A 17,505-nucleotide genomic window follows, 5' to 3' on the forward strand; every position below is an offset into this window, starting at 1 on the left:
TGGAGAATCCCATGGACAGAGGAGTCTGGTGGACTACAGTCCGTGGGATCACAAAGAGCTGGACATGACTGAGCAACCAGCACCATCACTAAACATGCTGTTTTTGGGGATGTAGGTTTATATTTTTAAATCATAAAATGCTTTAAGAGAATAATATTTGAGGAGCCTGATACCAATTGTTAGTTTCTTTTTTAATTATTTTAATTGGAGGCTAATTACTTTACAATATTGTAGTGGTTTTTGCCAAACATCGACATGAATCAGCCATGGGTGCCTGTGTTCCCCATCCAGAAACCCCCTCCCACCTCCCTCCCCATCCCATCCCCCAGGGTCATCCCAGTGTACCAGCCCTGAGCACCCTGTCTCATGCATCGAACCTGGACCAGTAATCCACTTCACATATGATAGTATACACATTTCAACACTACCTTTCAAATCATGCCACCCTTGCCTTCTTCCCACAGAGTCCAAAAGACTGTGCTTTATCTGTGTCTCTTCTGCTGTCTTGCATATAGGGTCATCGTTACCATCTTTGTAAATTCCATATATATGCGTCAGTATACTGTATTGGTGTTTTTCTTTCTGACTTTCTTCACTCTGTGTAATAGGCTCCAGTTTCATCCACCTCATTAGAACTGATTCAGATGCATTCTTTTTAATGGCTGAGTAATATTCCATTGTATGTATGTACCACACCTTTCTTATCCATTTGTCTGCCAGTGGACATCTAGGTTGCTTCCAAATTATTAGTTTCTTAAGATTTTTTTTTTTATTATACACCCATGATTCTCTCTACAAACTGCCTGTATATTTTGTCCTCCTCTAGTGTTATCTGTTTATGGCTACTTTTATGTAGCTTCATCTACTTTCTGCTCTTATCTTGTGAAAGAACCTGAGTTTATTAATCTCAAATAGGTTGGGAATGTCTGGCAACCAGATGCAGTAGAACTCCTTCAGGAGCTGCTTTCAAAGAGAGAGGTGGAAATTCACATTATGGTAATTTGTATTTAAAGTATATATCATTGATTTAGTTTATCTGTCATAAAGCGTTACAGGTAACATAATTTGTGAGATTTTTTTAATGAATAACTATGTTCCTGTGGGATTGTAAACTACTCATTAATATAAAAGAAGTTACCACTTTGGTTCTTAGGCTCGTTTTAAATAAAACTAATTTTGAGAAAGTTCCTGAGAACTTCCCAGAAGCAAGAAAGTCAGTAATTTGGAAGATCCCTTATTAACAACTTACTTTGACATGGGAGGAAATGGAGCTGTTTATAAAAACACACATGATAGTTTTCAGGATGGTGCTGTGTGTGTAGCACTATGTTAGGTGCAGGTAATTCTCATCGTCAAAGGCCTTGTCTACTTAGTGAAACAGTGAGACACAGGACAAAAACCTGAAGACTACACCACAAAGAACTTGCTGGGAACTGGTGACTGGTAAAAACAGTGAAGTGTAATAGGAATGTAGGAATGGGAAAGTCAGTGAAGTTCTCCTGACCAGGGAAATGCAGTGTTCAGGTAGGCAAAGGGACAGAAATGGACATGTCTTGAGGAGATGTGTTTGCTACAACAGTGGAAGTTTTGTGAGGAACAGTGGTGGGAATAGTGTGTACGAGAAGCAGACATCAGTCAGGAGGCCCGTTGGAGGTTCCTGAGCAGTGAGGTAAAGAGAAGATTAACGGGGATCTTGTTTGAGGATTCCAGTAGGAAGATATAAAACCGTAAGGAAGTATTTCTCTACGAAAGGTGTGATGATAGGCTGACAAAGATCTTAAAAGAGCAACGGACGCAAATAAGATGGTGGAGAAGCCTGTACGGTTGTTCACAGCCTCTGTGGGCTGTCATGGAGGTCCCTCAGAGATGGCACTGTTGAGTTTATGCAGGTGGCTTACTTTGCTTCTTGGCTTAGCCTTGGAGAACAGCATGGAGTGTACCAAAGGCCCTCAATTTCTCAGAAATCATGCTGGTGCTGCCTGCATCCCTGCCACTGTAGCTGACCTCCCCCAGAAGTGCCACTCTGCCTGACAACTGATGGCACTGACCGGGTGCTTCTTACCTGCTGGACACTGTCTTTGGGCTTGCAGGTGCAGCAAGAGTCAGAGTCCAGTCTTCGTTGAGCTTCCATTTTAGTGATGGGAAACAAAATATATACACACACACAAACACACACATATAGGGAGGGGTGGGCAGGGGAGGGATGACATTTTAATACAGTGGTCAGGAAAGACATCCCTAAAAAGATAAAACTTGATTAAAACTTTTAAATGGTGAGAAGAGACGCCGTGCGGATAGCAGAACGGTGCAGAGAGCTCTAGGCCAAAGATGTGTGGAGCCTTCAGGGAGCGGGAGCAGACTGGAAAGGAGCTGGAGTAGAGAGCTCAGAGAGCTGCAGTGGATGTGATCTGACCTCATGTTGTGCTGTTTTCATTGTGAATGGTGGAAACTGGACAGGAGAGAGAGGTATAAGCAGGCGATCTGCTGGGAGGCAGTACACTAACTCAGCAGAGACCTGAGTTTGGACCAAGCTGGTATCAAGTGAGGGATGGTCAGCTCATCACTCAGATGCATGTTAGGTACCTGATATCTGTAAATGGACCCATGAGTTTTAAAACCATTATAGGACTCCTAGACTTGTTAATTTCTTCTGATTCCTGCTGTTTGGGGATTTTTAACTAAATTTCATTGCTTTACCCCTGAGCATACTTTTTCATTCTTCTTCTACTTACTATAAATTATTAGTATCATCTAGAGACGAAGTATAGGAAAAGGCGATGGCACCCCACTCCAGTACTCTTGCCTGGAAAATCCCATGGACGGAGGAGCCTGGTGGGCTGCAGTCCATGGGGTCGTGAAGAGTCAGACATGACTGAGCGACTTCACTTTCACTTTTCACTTCCATGCATTGGAGAAGGAAATGGCAACCCACTCCAGTGTTCTTGCCTGGAGAATCCCAGGGACAGCAGAGCCTGGTGGGCTGCCGTCTATGGGGTCACACAGAGTCGGAAATGACTGAAGTGACTTAGCAGCAGCAGCAGAGATGATGTATAAAATTTTCTGATAACTACGTTATAGGCATGTAAATGTATTTTATAACAACCAAAGTAGTAGAATTATTGCTTCATTATCTGCCAAAATACCAGGAAGGAAATTTTACAGAATGAGTCACTAGTCAAACAAGTAATACTGTGATTGTCGGAAGTCCAATTCCATTTTTCCTGAATATAAAGTTTTAATCTTCAGACTGTTTTTATAGTAATGATCTCCTTTATTGAACTTAAATAGGAACTACCAGAAAATCCATGGGAGAAATTATCTATTCATCTCTATTTTGATGGAATGTCACTTTCTTACTTTTTGGCACACCATAAATATTGTACCTTTGAACAATCTGAGGAAATATTTAAGGAAGTAAGTAAAGTATGTTTCTGTAAAAATGTATACTATAAAGGAAAATATGGTGAAAATTTGTCATATTTTGTCTCATGCCTCAAGTCTTCCATATAGTCCTACATGTCTGATTTGTTAAGAGAGCCTAGAGGATTTGTAATTCTTTATTGAGAAAGCTTTATAAATGTCCTAAAAAAAACTTTTCATTTGCACTAAAATTCACTTAATATTTCTGTATCTTCAAACCTAATAAGCAGCTCATGTTCTCTGGCATTGTTTGAATGCAGATGTGAATGATAAAATCATAATGAAATTTGCTGCCAGAAATTGACTCCCAAGATAAAATGTTTTTTCCTCATATTTGATATTATAACATTTCCCTCATTTTGCCTACTTGTAGGAACTCAGAGCCAGATTTTAAGCTTAGCTTCAGTAAACAGCCCATTCCAGTTGGCTGGTGCCTCTGTGTTTAATATCTTTAAAAAAAATTAGCCTGTTATAGATATGGTTTCATATTGCAGGCTGCCACAAATATTTTATCGAAATAGGGTACACACCATAAATAATAGCATGAACATTTTATATAGCAAGATATTGTTAGACTTACAATTCACTTATTAGGTTTTCAAATATTCATTTTACCTGTAGTACACAACCAGACAGTGGGTGGTCAGTGCAGTGAAGGAAATTACTTTTTTCTCTCAAATGGAAAACTATTACATAACTTTGTACACATAATCCACACAGCCAGCTATTTCTGTTGAGCAGAGAAGTGTATGGTTTGTGTGCATGTGTGCCCCTGTGTGTTTGTGTAAGTGTTTCATCTGTTCATCATTTAGTCTTTGCCAGATGTATGTACTCTTCACTGTGGCCATTTAAAATGAAAGGTAAGAGCTCCCACTCCTACAAACTAATTACAGTTGTTAACATGCTTCTGGCATAATTTGAGGATTCTTCTTATTGCAATATTAAATTACTCAAAACACTAAATTTTCCCATAGTTAAGTGAAAATGAATGCCAACAAGAACATGCACACAGTTTTTGTGGGATGAAATATGAAAGTGTCTTAAAACAATATTATATAGGTAAAGTTTTCATTGATAATACTATATTATTTCAGAATCCAACAGATTACAATAAAAAGTATGAGGAAGAGAGATGGGAAATAAGGTTTGAGGTAAGTTTCAGTCTAAATATTTTGAAAATTTGGATACTTCAATACGAAGAATCTCATTCCAGATCAGGAAGTAAGCATTTTCTTCTGTAACAGCTTTATTGAGATAATTTATATACCATAAAATTTAACTTTTTAAAGTGTACAAGTCAGTGGTTTTTTAACCTATTCACAGAGTTTTGTAATCATTATAGCTATCTAATTCCACAACATTTCATCTCAAAGAGAAGCCCCACACCAGCAGCAATCACTTCCTACCCCCCTCCACCCCCCAGTTTCCTGGAAACTGTCTCTGTGGGTTTGCCTGTCCTGGACGTTTCATAGAAAGTGAATTATTATAGTACATAGTCCTTTTTTACTGGCTTCTTTCATTGACCATAATGTTTGCAAGGTTGAATCATGTTGTATGTGTCCTTTTTATTGTTGAATAATATCCCTTTATATGGATATACCACATTTTGTTTATCCATTCATCAGTTGATGGACATTTGGATTGTTTTTACCTTTACAGATAGTAAATAAAGCTACTATGAACATTTGTGTACAAATTTTTAAGTGAATGTTGGTTTTTACTCCTCTTGAGTATAGACCTAGAAGTGGAATTACTAAGTCATGAGAATTACAGAGTCATATGACTATGTTTACCATTTTAAGAAACTGTGAAACTTATCCAAATGACTACAATAATTTACTTTAGTACTAGTATTGTACAAGGGTTCCATTTTCTCCATATCCTCACCAACACTTGTTATCTTGACTTGTTTCCTAGCCATCTTAGGATAGGTATGAAGATACAAGTCCCTTATCAGACATGATTTGCAGATATTTCTCTCATTCTGTGGGTTGTCTTTTCACTTTCTTGATGATATCTGTTGAAGCGCCAAAGTTTTAAATATTGGTGAATCCAGTTTATCCTGAAGTCCAGCTTAAATAAAAACGGATAAACAAAATAAAAAAATTTTTATTTTGTCACTTGTGCTTTTTGCTGTGCAGAAAGTGTTTTGATAAGTAAAATTTTATGATTTATAAGTAGAATTTAATTCCTATAAGGACTTCGCTGGTGGTCCAGTGGCTAAGACTCTGCACTCCCAAGTGCAAGGGGCGCTGGGTCAATCCCTGGTTAGGAAACCTAGACCCCCACATGCTGCATCTAGACCCAGCCAGCCAAATAAAAAAACTTACAAAAATAATTTCTATAATTATAAAAATAACATATGCTTGTTGTAAAGTGTTTTGTAACAAATCAGTAAAATTTTAACAGTGGATAGTCACTTTTTGCTGAAATCAGCTGAGTGATTCAAGTATGTTTTGTTTTGCCACCAGTTTGGAATTGTTACATAATAAGTGAGTCTACAAATTTGAATGTGATTATTTTACTATTTATACTGAGTACCATATTCAGGATTTTTATAAGTTAATAAAAGTCACCTATTTTTTTATATATATTTGCTTTTAACAACTGCTGACTGCCGTGATCCTCTTTGGAATCATATAACTTTTAATTATTCTTTATCCTTTTATAGAGCTTAAGGGAGAGCACACTTTTCTGATGATTTTTAACTTAAATCTTCTTTTGGCATTTCATATATTATTTTAGTTTTTATTATAAAATACATACTCTAAAAATGAATGCAGTACTACAGAAATGTGAAAAGGAAAGAAGTTGCCCCCATTCTACACCTCACACACCCCAGTCCCACTGAGCAGTGTCAGTTTGTTAACCATTCTTCTAAAATGTTATGTGTATGTGTAAATATTATAATAATATGTAAAGAAACATTCCTGTGGTGGGGGGGCGGGGGCGGTAGTTAACATCTTTTTTTTTTAGGCAGGAGACAAAAGCATTCTAAAGATCTTTTGATTGCCTACCACATTTTGGTCCTGCTACAACAAAATTGTTTTGTGATAGTCTCAGCTAGCTTTTTGTTAAGAAAGTAAACTGGCATTGTAATGAACTTTAATAATGTAGTGGCTTTCTGTAATAGTCATTCTGAAATTTGAATTTATTTGTGCTGTTTTAGGATTTGCTTTTGCCTGAAACAGAGACTCCTATTTTACCACCATATTTGTCTTCATCTCTACCTCCCCCTGAGGAACTCTATGCTGTTCAAGTAAAGCACGTTGTCTCACCCAGTGAAGTATGTAATTTCAGTAACACTGTTGGTTATGGTCTTAACTTTAGGATGGATTCTTCACATTTCTATCTTCCTGACTTTATTAACAATTGCTGACCTCTAGTTTACCTACCCTATAGTTTCTTCTTCAAACATCTGTTTATACTTAGTAAGGCAACTGTTTCTTAATCACTTTTGGGTTTTCCCAGTAATGTATAGCTCTTTAAATCAAATATTTAGATTTTTAAGTTTGAATTTACTGCCACCGAAGAAATCTCAGACATCTCATTCCCCTGTCCTCTTCCTACATTGAACTTAATTAAGTACGCTTTACCCTGCTCTGTTTTTTCATACTATTTATCACCTTCTAACACACCACCACTTTCTTACTATGTCTGTTTACATCTCCCTACTAGAATGTAATTCCATGAAGATAGGGATTTTTGTCTTTTGGGCACTGGTATGTCCCTGGAATACCTAGAATACTGCCTGATGCATAGTAGGCACTCAATAAATATTGACTGAGTGAATAAGTACACTAAAGAAAATTCATTTATATATACTTGACTAGCAAGAGAAAAAGAAATGACAGATTAAGTGGCAGAGCAGTCCTTCAGCTGTTTTTACGCAGTAAACTATTCCTTCACAAGCAAGGAGAATTTGCTCCATAATTTCATCAGGGAACATAGTAGTGTAACCTATTGTTGGTTTTTATAATGATTTTTAACTAGTTATTATTGTTGCAGAACAAATTACCCCAAATTTAGCAGCTTAAAACAACACACGTGAAAGTCAGGAATCCAGGGTCTCAAGGTTGCAGTCAAGGTGTGGGAAGAGGGGTATGCTACTGCAGGATCCAATTCCAGAGCTTGGTGCTGGGCTCCTGCTCTGTGGGCCTCTCCTGGGCCTGCTAACATGCATGTGCGTGCCCCCTGGCGGGCCAGGCACCACCAAGGCAGAGGCCACATCTTTTACAGTCTAAGCTCAGTAGTCACATACCATCATGCTATGGCATTTTTCAGCCACAGAGAACAAGTCTGGTTTGATATGAGGACTTAACTCCATAAGGACCATGAGGCCATTATTGGAGGCTTTCCTGCAGTACTTTTGCCCATATCTTGAATACGGAAAGTTACAGAATTTGAATGTTTTTCCCTTCCCTTCCCCCAACTCAGGTATATATTTGCCTTGATTCTGTCGAAAGTTGTAGTTTGTTTAACCAGCACAGTGACACAGAAGACAGTGGAGTCGGCTGGGAATCTGAGCCAGAGAGCCTCGAGGAGGCACTGCGAAGGTTCAATAAGAGTATGGAGACATTCCCTCCTTTGACAGACTTCAGAACAGGTACCAGTCTTTCAGGAAAGTGGGATTCCTAATGAAATCATTGTTTTGTTTCAATGTTGATGAGATTGAGTTGTTTCTAAGGTTAACTGGTATTTTTATTGCCCTCACTTTATACACTTGGCCTCATGCTTTAGGGCACTTTGATTTTCCAAAGCTCAGGCCGCCTGTGAACACTTGATTGCATGAAGATGGCTTTTCTGAGCTTGAGGTTTTGCCAGTAGCTCAAAATTGTGAGTTGTTATTTAGACCTAAATGGCACTTAATTTCATTACAAGCCACCTAAATAGAGAATCTTGGTGTGAGGGCAGGGGAATTCATATTCTGTCCTGTCAGGATAGATGAAATTGTGCTTTTTCCCTTTCTAATATATATTACCATCCTTTATTAAATACATGGAATTCTCCTACGAGGAAAATGCATTTCGTTACCTGTGTTGACAGTTCCTGAAATACTGAGTGGTGTCTGTACATTTTATCCATGTCATGTATAGAGGTACGTTCATCCTTGTAGTTTGTACTTATCAGAGGATACTTTAGCAAAGGAAAGCTAGAGCCTAATGTCTTTATCTGCTACTTAATAAGATTTTAATCACTTATGACCCATGTTTGGCTGATAAACAACACTTGCCCTTTTCCCTGCCTGGAAAGTTCTGGAATGTATAGCAGGACCTCCACTCTACTTTCCCCTACCGCAGGTCTTCTTCCCTGGTGCTCTTCCTTCCCCACCCGTCAACCTCCCTCCCCTACCCTGCCCTCTCCACCACCTCCTCTCCCTTGCCTCCTCTCCTAGGAAGGGGCACTGTGAGCAGGAATACTTTGTACTGCAGTGTCCCCAGCTTTTGAGGAAGGCAACTTGCATGAGTAGGTGCTTATAAATATTTGTTGAATGAGTGAAAAAATAAGCTCATTATCATATTTTCTTTTTGTAAACTAATTTATAGTCTAGAAGAAACAATTCCTTCTTCGTGTTCTTCTCTCAAGGGAAGTTACACAATCTGTGCATGATACGGTAATTCATGGAGCTATCTATACATATATTTGTGCATTTTTCTATAGTTATTCTGGAATTAAAGTTAAGTATGCATACGTGAAAGTTGATTCATAAGCAAGTGCCTGTTAAATACATATGGAATCTATATTAAAGGAGTTAAATAAGGAATTTGTGTGGGTAAGATGTTGAGGATATGTGGTCAGAGTGGGTTGGGAGTATACGGTTCAGAACCTTGTAAACTGCAGTCTAAGAACTTGGTACTGCAAACAGTTAAGATGCCATTGAAAAATGTTAAACTAGAGAGTAATGGAATTGCATTGGAGGAGGGGAAAATTAAAAGTAGGAATAATAGAACCCATTTTACTATCCTTCGCAGAAGACAGCTGCCCAAAAGAAAAAAATTGGGGGCATATAAGAAGTGGGAGGAGAGGGAGGATGGTCTAAGCCATGGGAGGTAGAACTAGGAACTCTGAGAAAGGGATAAATGTCTTTCTTCAAACATTTTCCTAATTTAGGAATTAGGAAAACAGGGTATATAAACAGAAAAAAAGAGCACAAGCCAACATATGGCTGTTTAGTGTTTAATTCTGAATAACAGGTATATGGGGATTATGTCTTCTTTGTACTTTACTGTATTTCAAAGCATGTATATTTTTAAGAAAATAAAAGGCAATGTAATTTCCCTCTTTTTCTGTCTTTTCAGAAATGCCTTGCCTTGCAGAATATGATGATGGCTTATGGTATAGAGCAAAGATTGTTTCCATTAAAGAATTTAATCCTCTAGCTGTCCTGGTACAATTTGTTGATTATGGATCAACTGAAAAGCTGACAGTAAACAGGTTAAAAAACAAAAAAGTAAACTTAGTCTATTTTTTTTTAATAATTAAAAATATTTTACTTCAAAAAGCTATTTTAGAGCTACTGTTGGGAGTTTGTTTTTACTCTAAAAGTTATTCTTTATTGTGGTAAGATGTACATAACAAAATTTACTGTATCAAAGTTTTTAATGTAAAATTATTGTCATCCATTTTTAAGTATACAATTAATTGACATTAAATACATTCACAGTGTTGTACAACCACTGCTATTGTCCATTTTCACAACTTTTTCATAATCCCAAACAAAAACTCTGGACCCCTTAGTAACATTCTGTTCCCTTTCTCTCAGCTCCCAGTGAGTCCTCTTCTGCTCTGTATGAATCTACTTAAATTCTTCATACAAACATAATGATATAATATTTGCCTTTTTATGTCTGGCTTATTTTACTTAGAATAACGTTTTCAGAGTTCATCCAGTTGTAGCTTGTCAGAATTTCATTATTTTTACAATTAAGTAATATTCCATTGTACATATACACCACATTTTGTTTATTCATCTCTTGATGGACACTTGGTATGTGAATAATACTTTGTGAACACTGACATAAAAAGAAGATCCATTTAAATTCCAGCTTTCAACTGTTTTAAGATATGTACCTCGAAATGGAATTGCAGGATCACATGGTAATTTCATGTTTAACTTTTTGAGGAAATGCCAAAGTTTTCCATATCAGCTATACTATTTAACATTTTTACCAGCAACACACAGGAGTTCCATTTTCTCCACATCCTTGCCAACACTGTTATTTTTCCAAGTTTTGTTGTTATTTGTAACTATTTTTTTAATAATGATATAATATGCATATAAAATCTATCATCTTAACCATTTTTAAATGTATAGTTAAGTAGTGTTAACTCAATTTACATGGTTAGTGCAACCAATCTCCAGAACTCTCTTCATTTTCAAAACTGAATCTAACTTTGTACCCATTAAATGATTCCACATAGTCCCTTCATCCAGCCCATCGGCCACCATTCTGCTTTCCACCTCTATGAACTTGATTATTGTAGGAATATCTCACATCTTTTTCTAACTGTCTTATTTCACTTAGCATAATGTCAAGGATCAACCATGTTATAGCATGTGTTAGAAATTTCTTCCTTTTTACAGCTGAATAATATTCCATCATATGTATTTAACACATTTTATTTATCCACACACCCATCAGTGGATATTTGACTACTGTGAATGATGTTATGAAAATGTACATACAAATATCTCTTTACAACCCTGCTTTCAGTATACTGAGAAGTGGAGTCACTGGATAATATGCTAATTATTATTAGTATTTGGAGGAACCACCAAACTTCCCCAGCAGCATTTTACATTCCCACCAAATGTCCAAGGATTCCAGTTTCTCTCTATATCCTCACTAACACTTGTTATCTTCTGGGCGGTATTTTGTTTTTTTTTTTTAATAGTAGCCATGCTAATGGGTATGAGGTGATATCATATATGGCTTTCATTGGCATTTCCCTGATGATTAGTGATGTTGAACATCTTTTCATGTGCTTGTTGGCCATTTACAGCTCTTTGGAGAAATATCATTTTTAACGTGAACATATTTTCTCTCATTCTGCAAGGTGCCTTTTCACTCTATTGATTGTGCCTTTTGCATAGTTTTAAGTTTTGATATAATTGAATTTTCTTCTTCTGTTGCCTGTGCTCTTGGTGTCATATCAAAGAAATCACCGCCAAATCCAACATCATAAAGTTTTCCCCTAATTGTGACATTAACATTTTTTTAAATAGGGTTTTTTTAATTATTCTTAAAAAAAAAAAAATTTTTTTAATTTTAGAATTTCTTTGTGACAGACTGCGTCAAATCCCTCTTCATCTTATGCAGTATCCAGCCCGAGCCATAAAGGTTCTCTTGGCAGGGTTTAAACCACCCTTGAGAGATGTAGGAAAGACAAGAATACCATATTGTCCGAAGTGGAGCATGGAAGCATTGTGGGCCATGATAGACTGTCTACAAGGAAAACAGCTTTATGCTTCTTCCATGGTAAGTATCTGTCTTAACTGACCAAGATTCTTTTGAAGGTATTTCAAGGATCCTTAGTAATTTTCTAAAGTGCTTTACATGTAAAATGCTTTAAAGTTTATAATGCTGTAAATACTATAGGATTAATTTTAAGGCTGCTTCAAACAATGTCTTAGTTTTATATAATTTATACTTAAGCTTTTGATTAGCCCTCCAATGATATAAAATATCAGGGATGTAATGACTAAGATATAAAATGATCCAGATGAATATTCTATAACTAAAGAACAGATAAGTCAATGAGGTTCTCAAGGCAAGAATACTGCAGTGGTTTGCCATTCTCTTCTCCAGGAGACCACATTCTGTCAGACCTCTCCACCATGACCTGTCCGTCTTGGGTGGCCCCAAACGGCATGGCTTAGTTTCATTGATTTAGACAAGGCTGTGGTCCGTGTGATCAGATTGGCTAGTTGTCTGTGATTGTGGTTTCAGTGTCTGCCGTCTGATCCCCTCTCTCAATGCCTACCTTCTTACTTGGGTTTCTCTTACCTTGGATGTGGGGTATCTCTTCACGGCTGCTCCAGCAAAGCACAGCCGCTGATCCTTACAGCGGCTGAAGTCAAGCGGGCCTTAGGAAGCATCACTACGAACAAAGCTAGTGGAGGTGATGGAATTCCAGTTGAGCTATTTCAAACCCTAAAAGATGATGGTGTGAAGCACAAGCTGGAATCAAGATTGCTGGGAGAAATATCAATAACCGATGACACCACCCTTATGGCATAAAGTTAAGAACTAAAGAGCCTCTTGATGAAAGTGAAAGAGGAGAGTGAAAAAGTTGGCTTAAAGCTCAACATTCAGAAAACTTAAGATCATGGCACCTGGTCCCATCACTTAATGGCAAATAGATGGGGAAACAGTGGCTGACTTCATTTTTCCAGGCTCCACAATCACTGCAGATGGTGATTGCAGCTATGAAATTAAAAAACACTTACTCCTTGGAAGAAACGTTAGGACCAACCTAGATAGCATATTAAAAAGTGGAGACATTACTTTTGTCAACAGAGGTCCGTCTAGTCAAGGCTGTGGTTTTTCCAGTGGTCATGTATGGATGTGAGATTTGGACTATAAAGAAACCTGAGCGCCAAAGAATTGATGCTTTTGAACTGTGGTGTTGAGAAGACTCTTGAGAGTCCCTTGGACTGTGAGGAGACCCAACCAGTCCATCCTAAAGGAGATCAGTCCTGGATGTTTATTGGAAGGACTGAGGTTGAAGCTGAAACTCCAATACTTTGGTTACCTGATGTGAAGAGTTGACTCATTTGAAAAGACCCTGATGCTGGGAAAGACTGAGGACAGAAGGAGAAGGGGATAACAGAGGATGAGATGGTTGGATGGCATCACCAACTCAATGGACATGGGTTTGGGTGGACTCCAGCAGTTGGTGATGGACAGGGAGGCCTGGTGTGCTGCGGTTCATGGGGTCGCAAAGAGTCAGACACAACTGAGCAACTGAACTGAAGTCAATGACGCTGTTTCCACTGTTTCCCTATCTATTTCCCATTAAGTGATGGGACCAGATGCCATGATCTTAGTTTTCTGAATGTTGAGCTGTAAGCCAACTTTTTCACTCTCCTCTTTCACTTTCATCAAGAGGCTTTTTAGTTCCTTTTCACTTTCTGCCATAAGGGTGGTGTCATCTGCATATCTGAGTTATTGATATTTCTCCGGGCAATCTTGCAGATGGTGATTGCAGCCATGAAATTAAAAGATGCTTACTCCTTGGAAGGAAAGTTATGACCAACCTAGATAGCATATTGAAAAGCAGAGACATTACTTTGCCAACAAAGTTCCGTCTAGTCAAGGCTGTGGTTTTTCCAGAAGTCACGTATGGATGTGAGAGTTGGACTGTCAAGAAAGCTGAGCGCCAAAGAATTGATGTTTTTGAACTGTGGTGTTGGAGAAGACTCTTGAGAGTCCCTTGGACTGCAAGGAGATCCAACCAGTCGATTCTAAAGGAGATCAGTCCTGGGTGTTCTTTGGAAGGACTGATGCTAAAGCTGAAACTCCGGTACTTTGGTTACCTCATGCAAAGAGTTGACTCTATTGGAAAAGACTCTGATGTTGGGAGGGATTGGGGGCAGGAGAAGGGGACGACAGAGGATGAGATGGCTGGATGGCATCACCGACTCGATGGACATGAGTTTGAGTGAACTCTGGGATTTGGTGATGGACAGGGAGGCCTGGTGTGCTGCAGTTCATGGGGTCGCAAAGTGTCTGACACGACTGAGCGACTGAACTGAACTGAGTTCAATGAGGGGAACGTGTAAACCATTAATACAAGTAGAATGAATGAAGTGTTATCAAACAAGTACAGGTATTTGGGGGTGAGATGTAGGGAGAAGCAGGAATGATATCTATCTGAAGAGATTGGAATATGGTATTTGAGCCCCTGCCCAGTAGAGTACCACAGGGGAAAAGTAACATTTAAACTGCGTCCTAAAAGTTGGAAAAATTACAACGGAATTGTGGTCAAAATCAGAGAAAGTGGTTTTCAGAGTACTCATACTAAGTTTGAATTGTTTAATGTAGTAGAACTGTATGAAAAGGTTCAAATAAGAAAACCCAGGTCATGCTCAGTATTAATATGCTTTCTACTTTAGAGGCTTAGACACAAAAGAGAGACCCACAGACTCTGACCTATACCCATGTTTAATAACACAGCTGTTTTAAAACTGGAAAATTATACACCAAAACTCTGCTGTTTTTAAGTGTCATAAAATCTAGTATTTATATATTTTATGTATTATAAAATCTAATATTTTATATATTTAAATATTACAAAATCTTCTGGAATGACAACACAAGTGGTGCAGCAGCTGTCCCTTTAGATGCAAACATGTTCTTCAGTTCAGCTTCATCCTCACCACTGTTGTTTCAGCCCAACTTGCTCTGATTTGAGGACCTGAGATTTGGGGATTTCTGATATATTGGCTGTGGCAAAAATGAGCTCTTAATGTAGTAGTGCGGTTACTAGAAAGTGCTTTTTGAAAATCTCTGTACATATCACACTCCTGTGTGTGCAGTAGTGTAAAGAGCTTATGCAAGGTTTCTCTCAAGAAGCCAGTGAAAATACTAGCAGACCAAGTAAGTGTTCTTACAAATACATGTGTATTCACCTCATGAACAACAATCAAAATGTGGTGTGTGCATAAAGGTATGCTTTATGTGTACAGTGCAAATGAATTTTAACAAGGAAGGTACTATGAGAGCCCACTGGCTCAATCCAGGAAAACTTTGGGGATGAGTTCCATTTCAAATAAAGTAGAAGACAGAAAGAATGGAATTTAGCAAGAAACCATCACAAATACCTTTGAAAGGACATAGTACAAATTTATAAACTTAGAGAATGCCTTGTCTGTCTTGCCAGCTGTAGGAGGAACAGGCAGCAAAGACATGATGGTATTTTCTTGACAAAGATCTTTTCATTTTAGGCTCAGGTACCAGAACAAATGGTGACTTTATATGAAGATAAACAGTATCCAATTCATATGTCATTAGTAGAAATGGGGCTTGCAGACCGAGATGAATGATGTAAGTACCATGATTTCTTGTTCATCCTTACGGTCAGCTTCAGGCACAGCACTGACACAGCAGAGGTTCACACTGTTTCTCAAAGGAATGACAACCAAGCTCAACAAGAATCTCTCTTCTAGATTTCTCCTTAATAAGCCCTTCTAAACTATAAACTACTGAGTGTCAGTATCAGAAAGGTTCCATAGTTGTGAAAATGCTGGGATTGAACAGCTGTCCTGATTGATCATGGTACCAAATAGTTTTGGGGCGTAAGGAGGAGACCAGCACTGAAAATAATTCAAGCTCATAACTCTTACCTCTGCATACGGTACTACTGGATAACCAGTGTCCTAATAACAAACATTATTAGGGTTAATCGGTAAACAGCTCACACTCTATTCATTCACATAAGTGTAACACACGATTTAGTAACTAGATTTGAACATTAAGCACAGGTTTAAAATAACACATTCTGTTTTTCAGGTATACAGTACAGAGCATGTGTAGCAGCCCAGAAGAAAGTTTTCTGTTACAGTGTAGACCATTTCAGGCTTATTTCCTTCACTTGTTCTGCAATATTGCTGGGCTTTTTTTTTTTCCTTCCTTACATGTTGAACTGTTAAGAACTGTTTGAAAAAAGTTAATAAACATTTGCTTTCCAAGTATTTACTTATTTTAATTTTTATATTTTAGCCACATTAGGAAAAATATTTCCTATATATTCAGTTTAAGAAATAAGACACTGTCAGCACAGGTGTAGGCACCTGTTCTACCCTTCCCCAATCATTCTCTTACCTACAAACGAGGTGAATACTGTGAGTTTGGCATTTATTGTGCTTATATACCTTGGAGAAGGGCATGGCAACCCACTCCAGTATTCTTGCCTGGAGAATCCCATGGACAGAGGAGCCTGGTGGGCTACAGTCCATGCGGTTGCAAAGAGTAGAACACGACTGAAGCAACTTAGCACATGCTTATATATGTCTTTATAATTTTACTGTATATGTAAGCATCCATAAACAATATACAGTTCCGTATATTTTTTTAAGTATCACACAGTTGCCTTTCCCCCTACTTAAGAGTCTTTTATCCACAATGATATGCATAGCTGTTATATTCACTTGCATTGTTACATCCCTCTATGCACATAATTTATTCTGTTAGATCTTGAGGTTGTTACCAGTTTTTTCTCAATTAGAGTTATTCTACAGTAAGACCCTCTCTGTACCTATGAGTGGTTTTCCAGTGAATATACTAATGCAATTTACTAAGTCCTGAGGTAATTGTTTTTCAAACTAACTCTACCATTAGTAGTCTTGAGTTCCTTGCTGACATGCAGTGTGGCCAGACCATTATTAGCCAGTTTATGATACAAGAGATACATCATTTTTGTCATATGCATTCACTGGTTTAGTTGCTTATTGCTCATTCATATCTTTTGTAATTTTAACTAGTAAGGCTTCTTAATGTATTTGGGTTATTAATCGTTTGTCAGATATGTGTATCTTTTCCTAGTCTGTGACTTTTCTTTTTGGGGTATCTTTGGACAAACTTTTGACTCATTAACCTTTAAGATTTGTGCTGTATCTCATTTAAAAGTCTTTCTCAAGGGTGGACCTTGTGATCTAGGGGTTAGAATTTGGCACATTCACTGACGTGACCTGAGTTCATTCCCGGGTTGGGGAACCTGAGATCCCAGAAGCTGTACAGCATGGGCCCCCCAACCAGAAACAAAAATGGCTTTCTATCCTGAGGTTCAGTTAAGTCGCTCAGTTGTGTCCGACTTTTGCAACCCCATGAATTGCAGCATGCCAGGCCTCCCTGTCCATCACCAACTCCAAGAGTTCACCCAAATTCATGTCCATCGAGTCGGTGATGCCATCCAGCCATCTCATCCTCTGTTGTCCCCTTCTCCTCCTGCCCCCAGTCCCTCCCAGCATCAGTCTTTTCCAGTGAGTCAACTCTTTGCATGAGGTGGCCAAATTATTGGAGTTTCAGCTTTAGCATCATTCCTTCCAAAGAACACCCAGGACTGATCTCCTTTAGAATGGAC

The 17,505-nt window shown here is 38.1% G+C and overlaps 1 protein-coding gene across 1 annotated transcript in view; it reads left to right on the plus strand.

The window, feature by feature from the left end:
• Positions 1 to 15,469, plus strand: part of RNF17 (ring finger protein 17) — a gene marked incomplete at its 5' end in the record, with an annotated part of 56,243 nt that extends 40,774 nt beyond the window's left edge. Inside the window, 8 exons of the mRNA XM_010851237.1 lie at positions 916 to 996; positions 3,289 to 3,414; positions 4,515 to 4,571; positions 6,590 to 6,706; positions 7,858 to 8,026; positions 9,720 to 9,855; positions 11,711 to 11,900; positions 15,371 to 15,469. Coding sequence (XP_010849539.1) covers positions 916 to 996; positions 3,289 to 3,414; positions 4,515 to 4,571; positions 6,590 to 6,706; positions 7,858 to 8,026; positions 9,720 to 9,855; positions 11,711 to 11,900; positions 15,371 to 15,469 — 975 coding nt within the window. The remainder of the gene's footprint in view (positions 1 to 915; positions 997 to 3,288; positions 3,415 to 4,514; positions 4,572 to 6,589; positions 6,707 to 7,857; positions 8,027 to 9,719; positions 9,856 to 11,710; positions 11,901 to 15,370) is intronic.
• Between the last annotated feature and the right edge of the window lie 2,036 nt (positions 15,470 to 17,505).

The sequence above is a fragment of the Bison bison genome, unplaced genomic scaffold, assembly GCF_000754665.1.
Source record: "Bison bison bison isolate TAMUID 2011002044 unplaced genomic scaffold, Bison_UMD1.0 scf7180017864299, whole genome shotgun sequence".
NCBI lineage: Eukaryota > Metazoa > Chordata > Mammalia > Artiodactyla > Bovidae > Bison > Bison bison.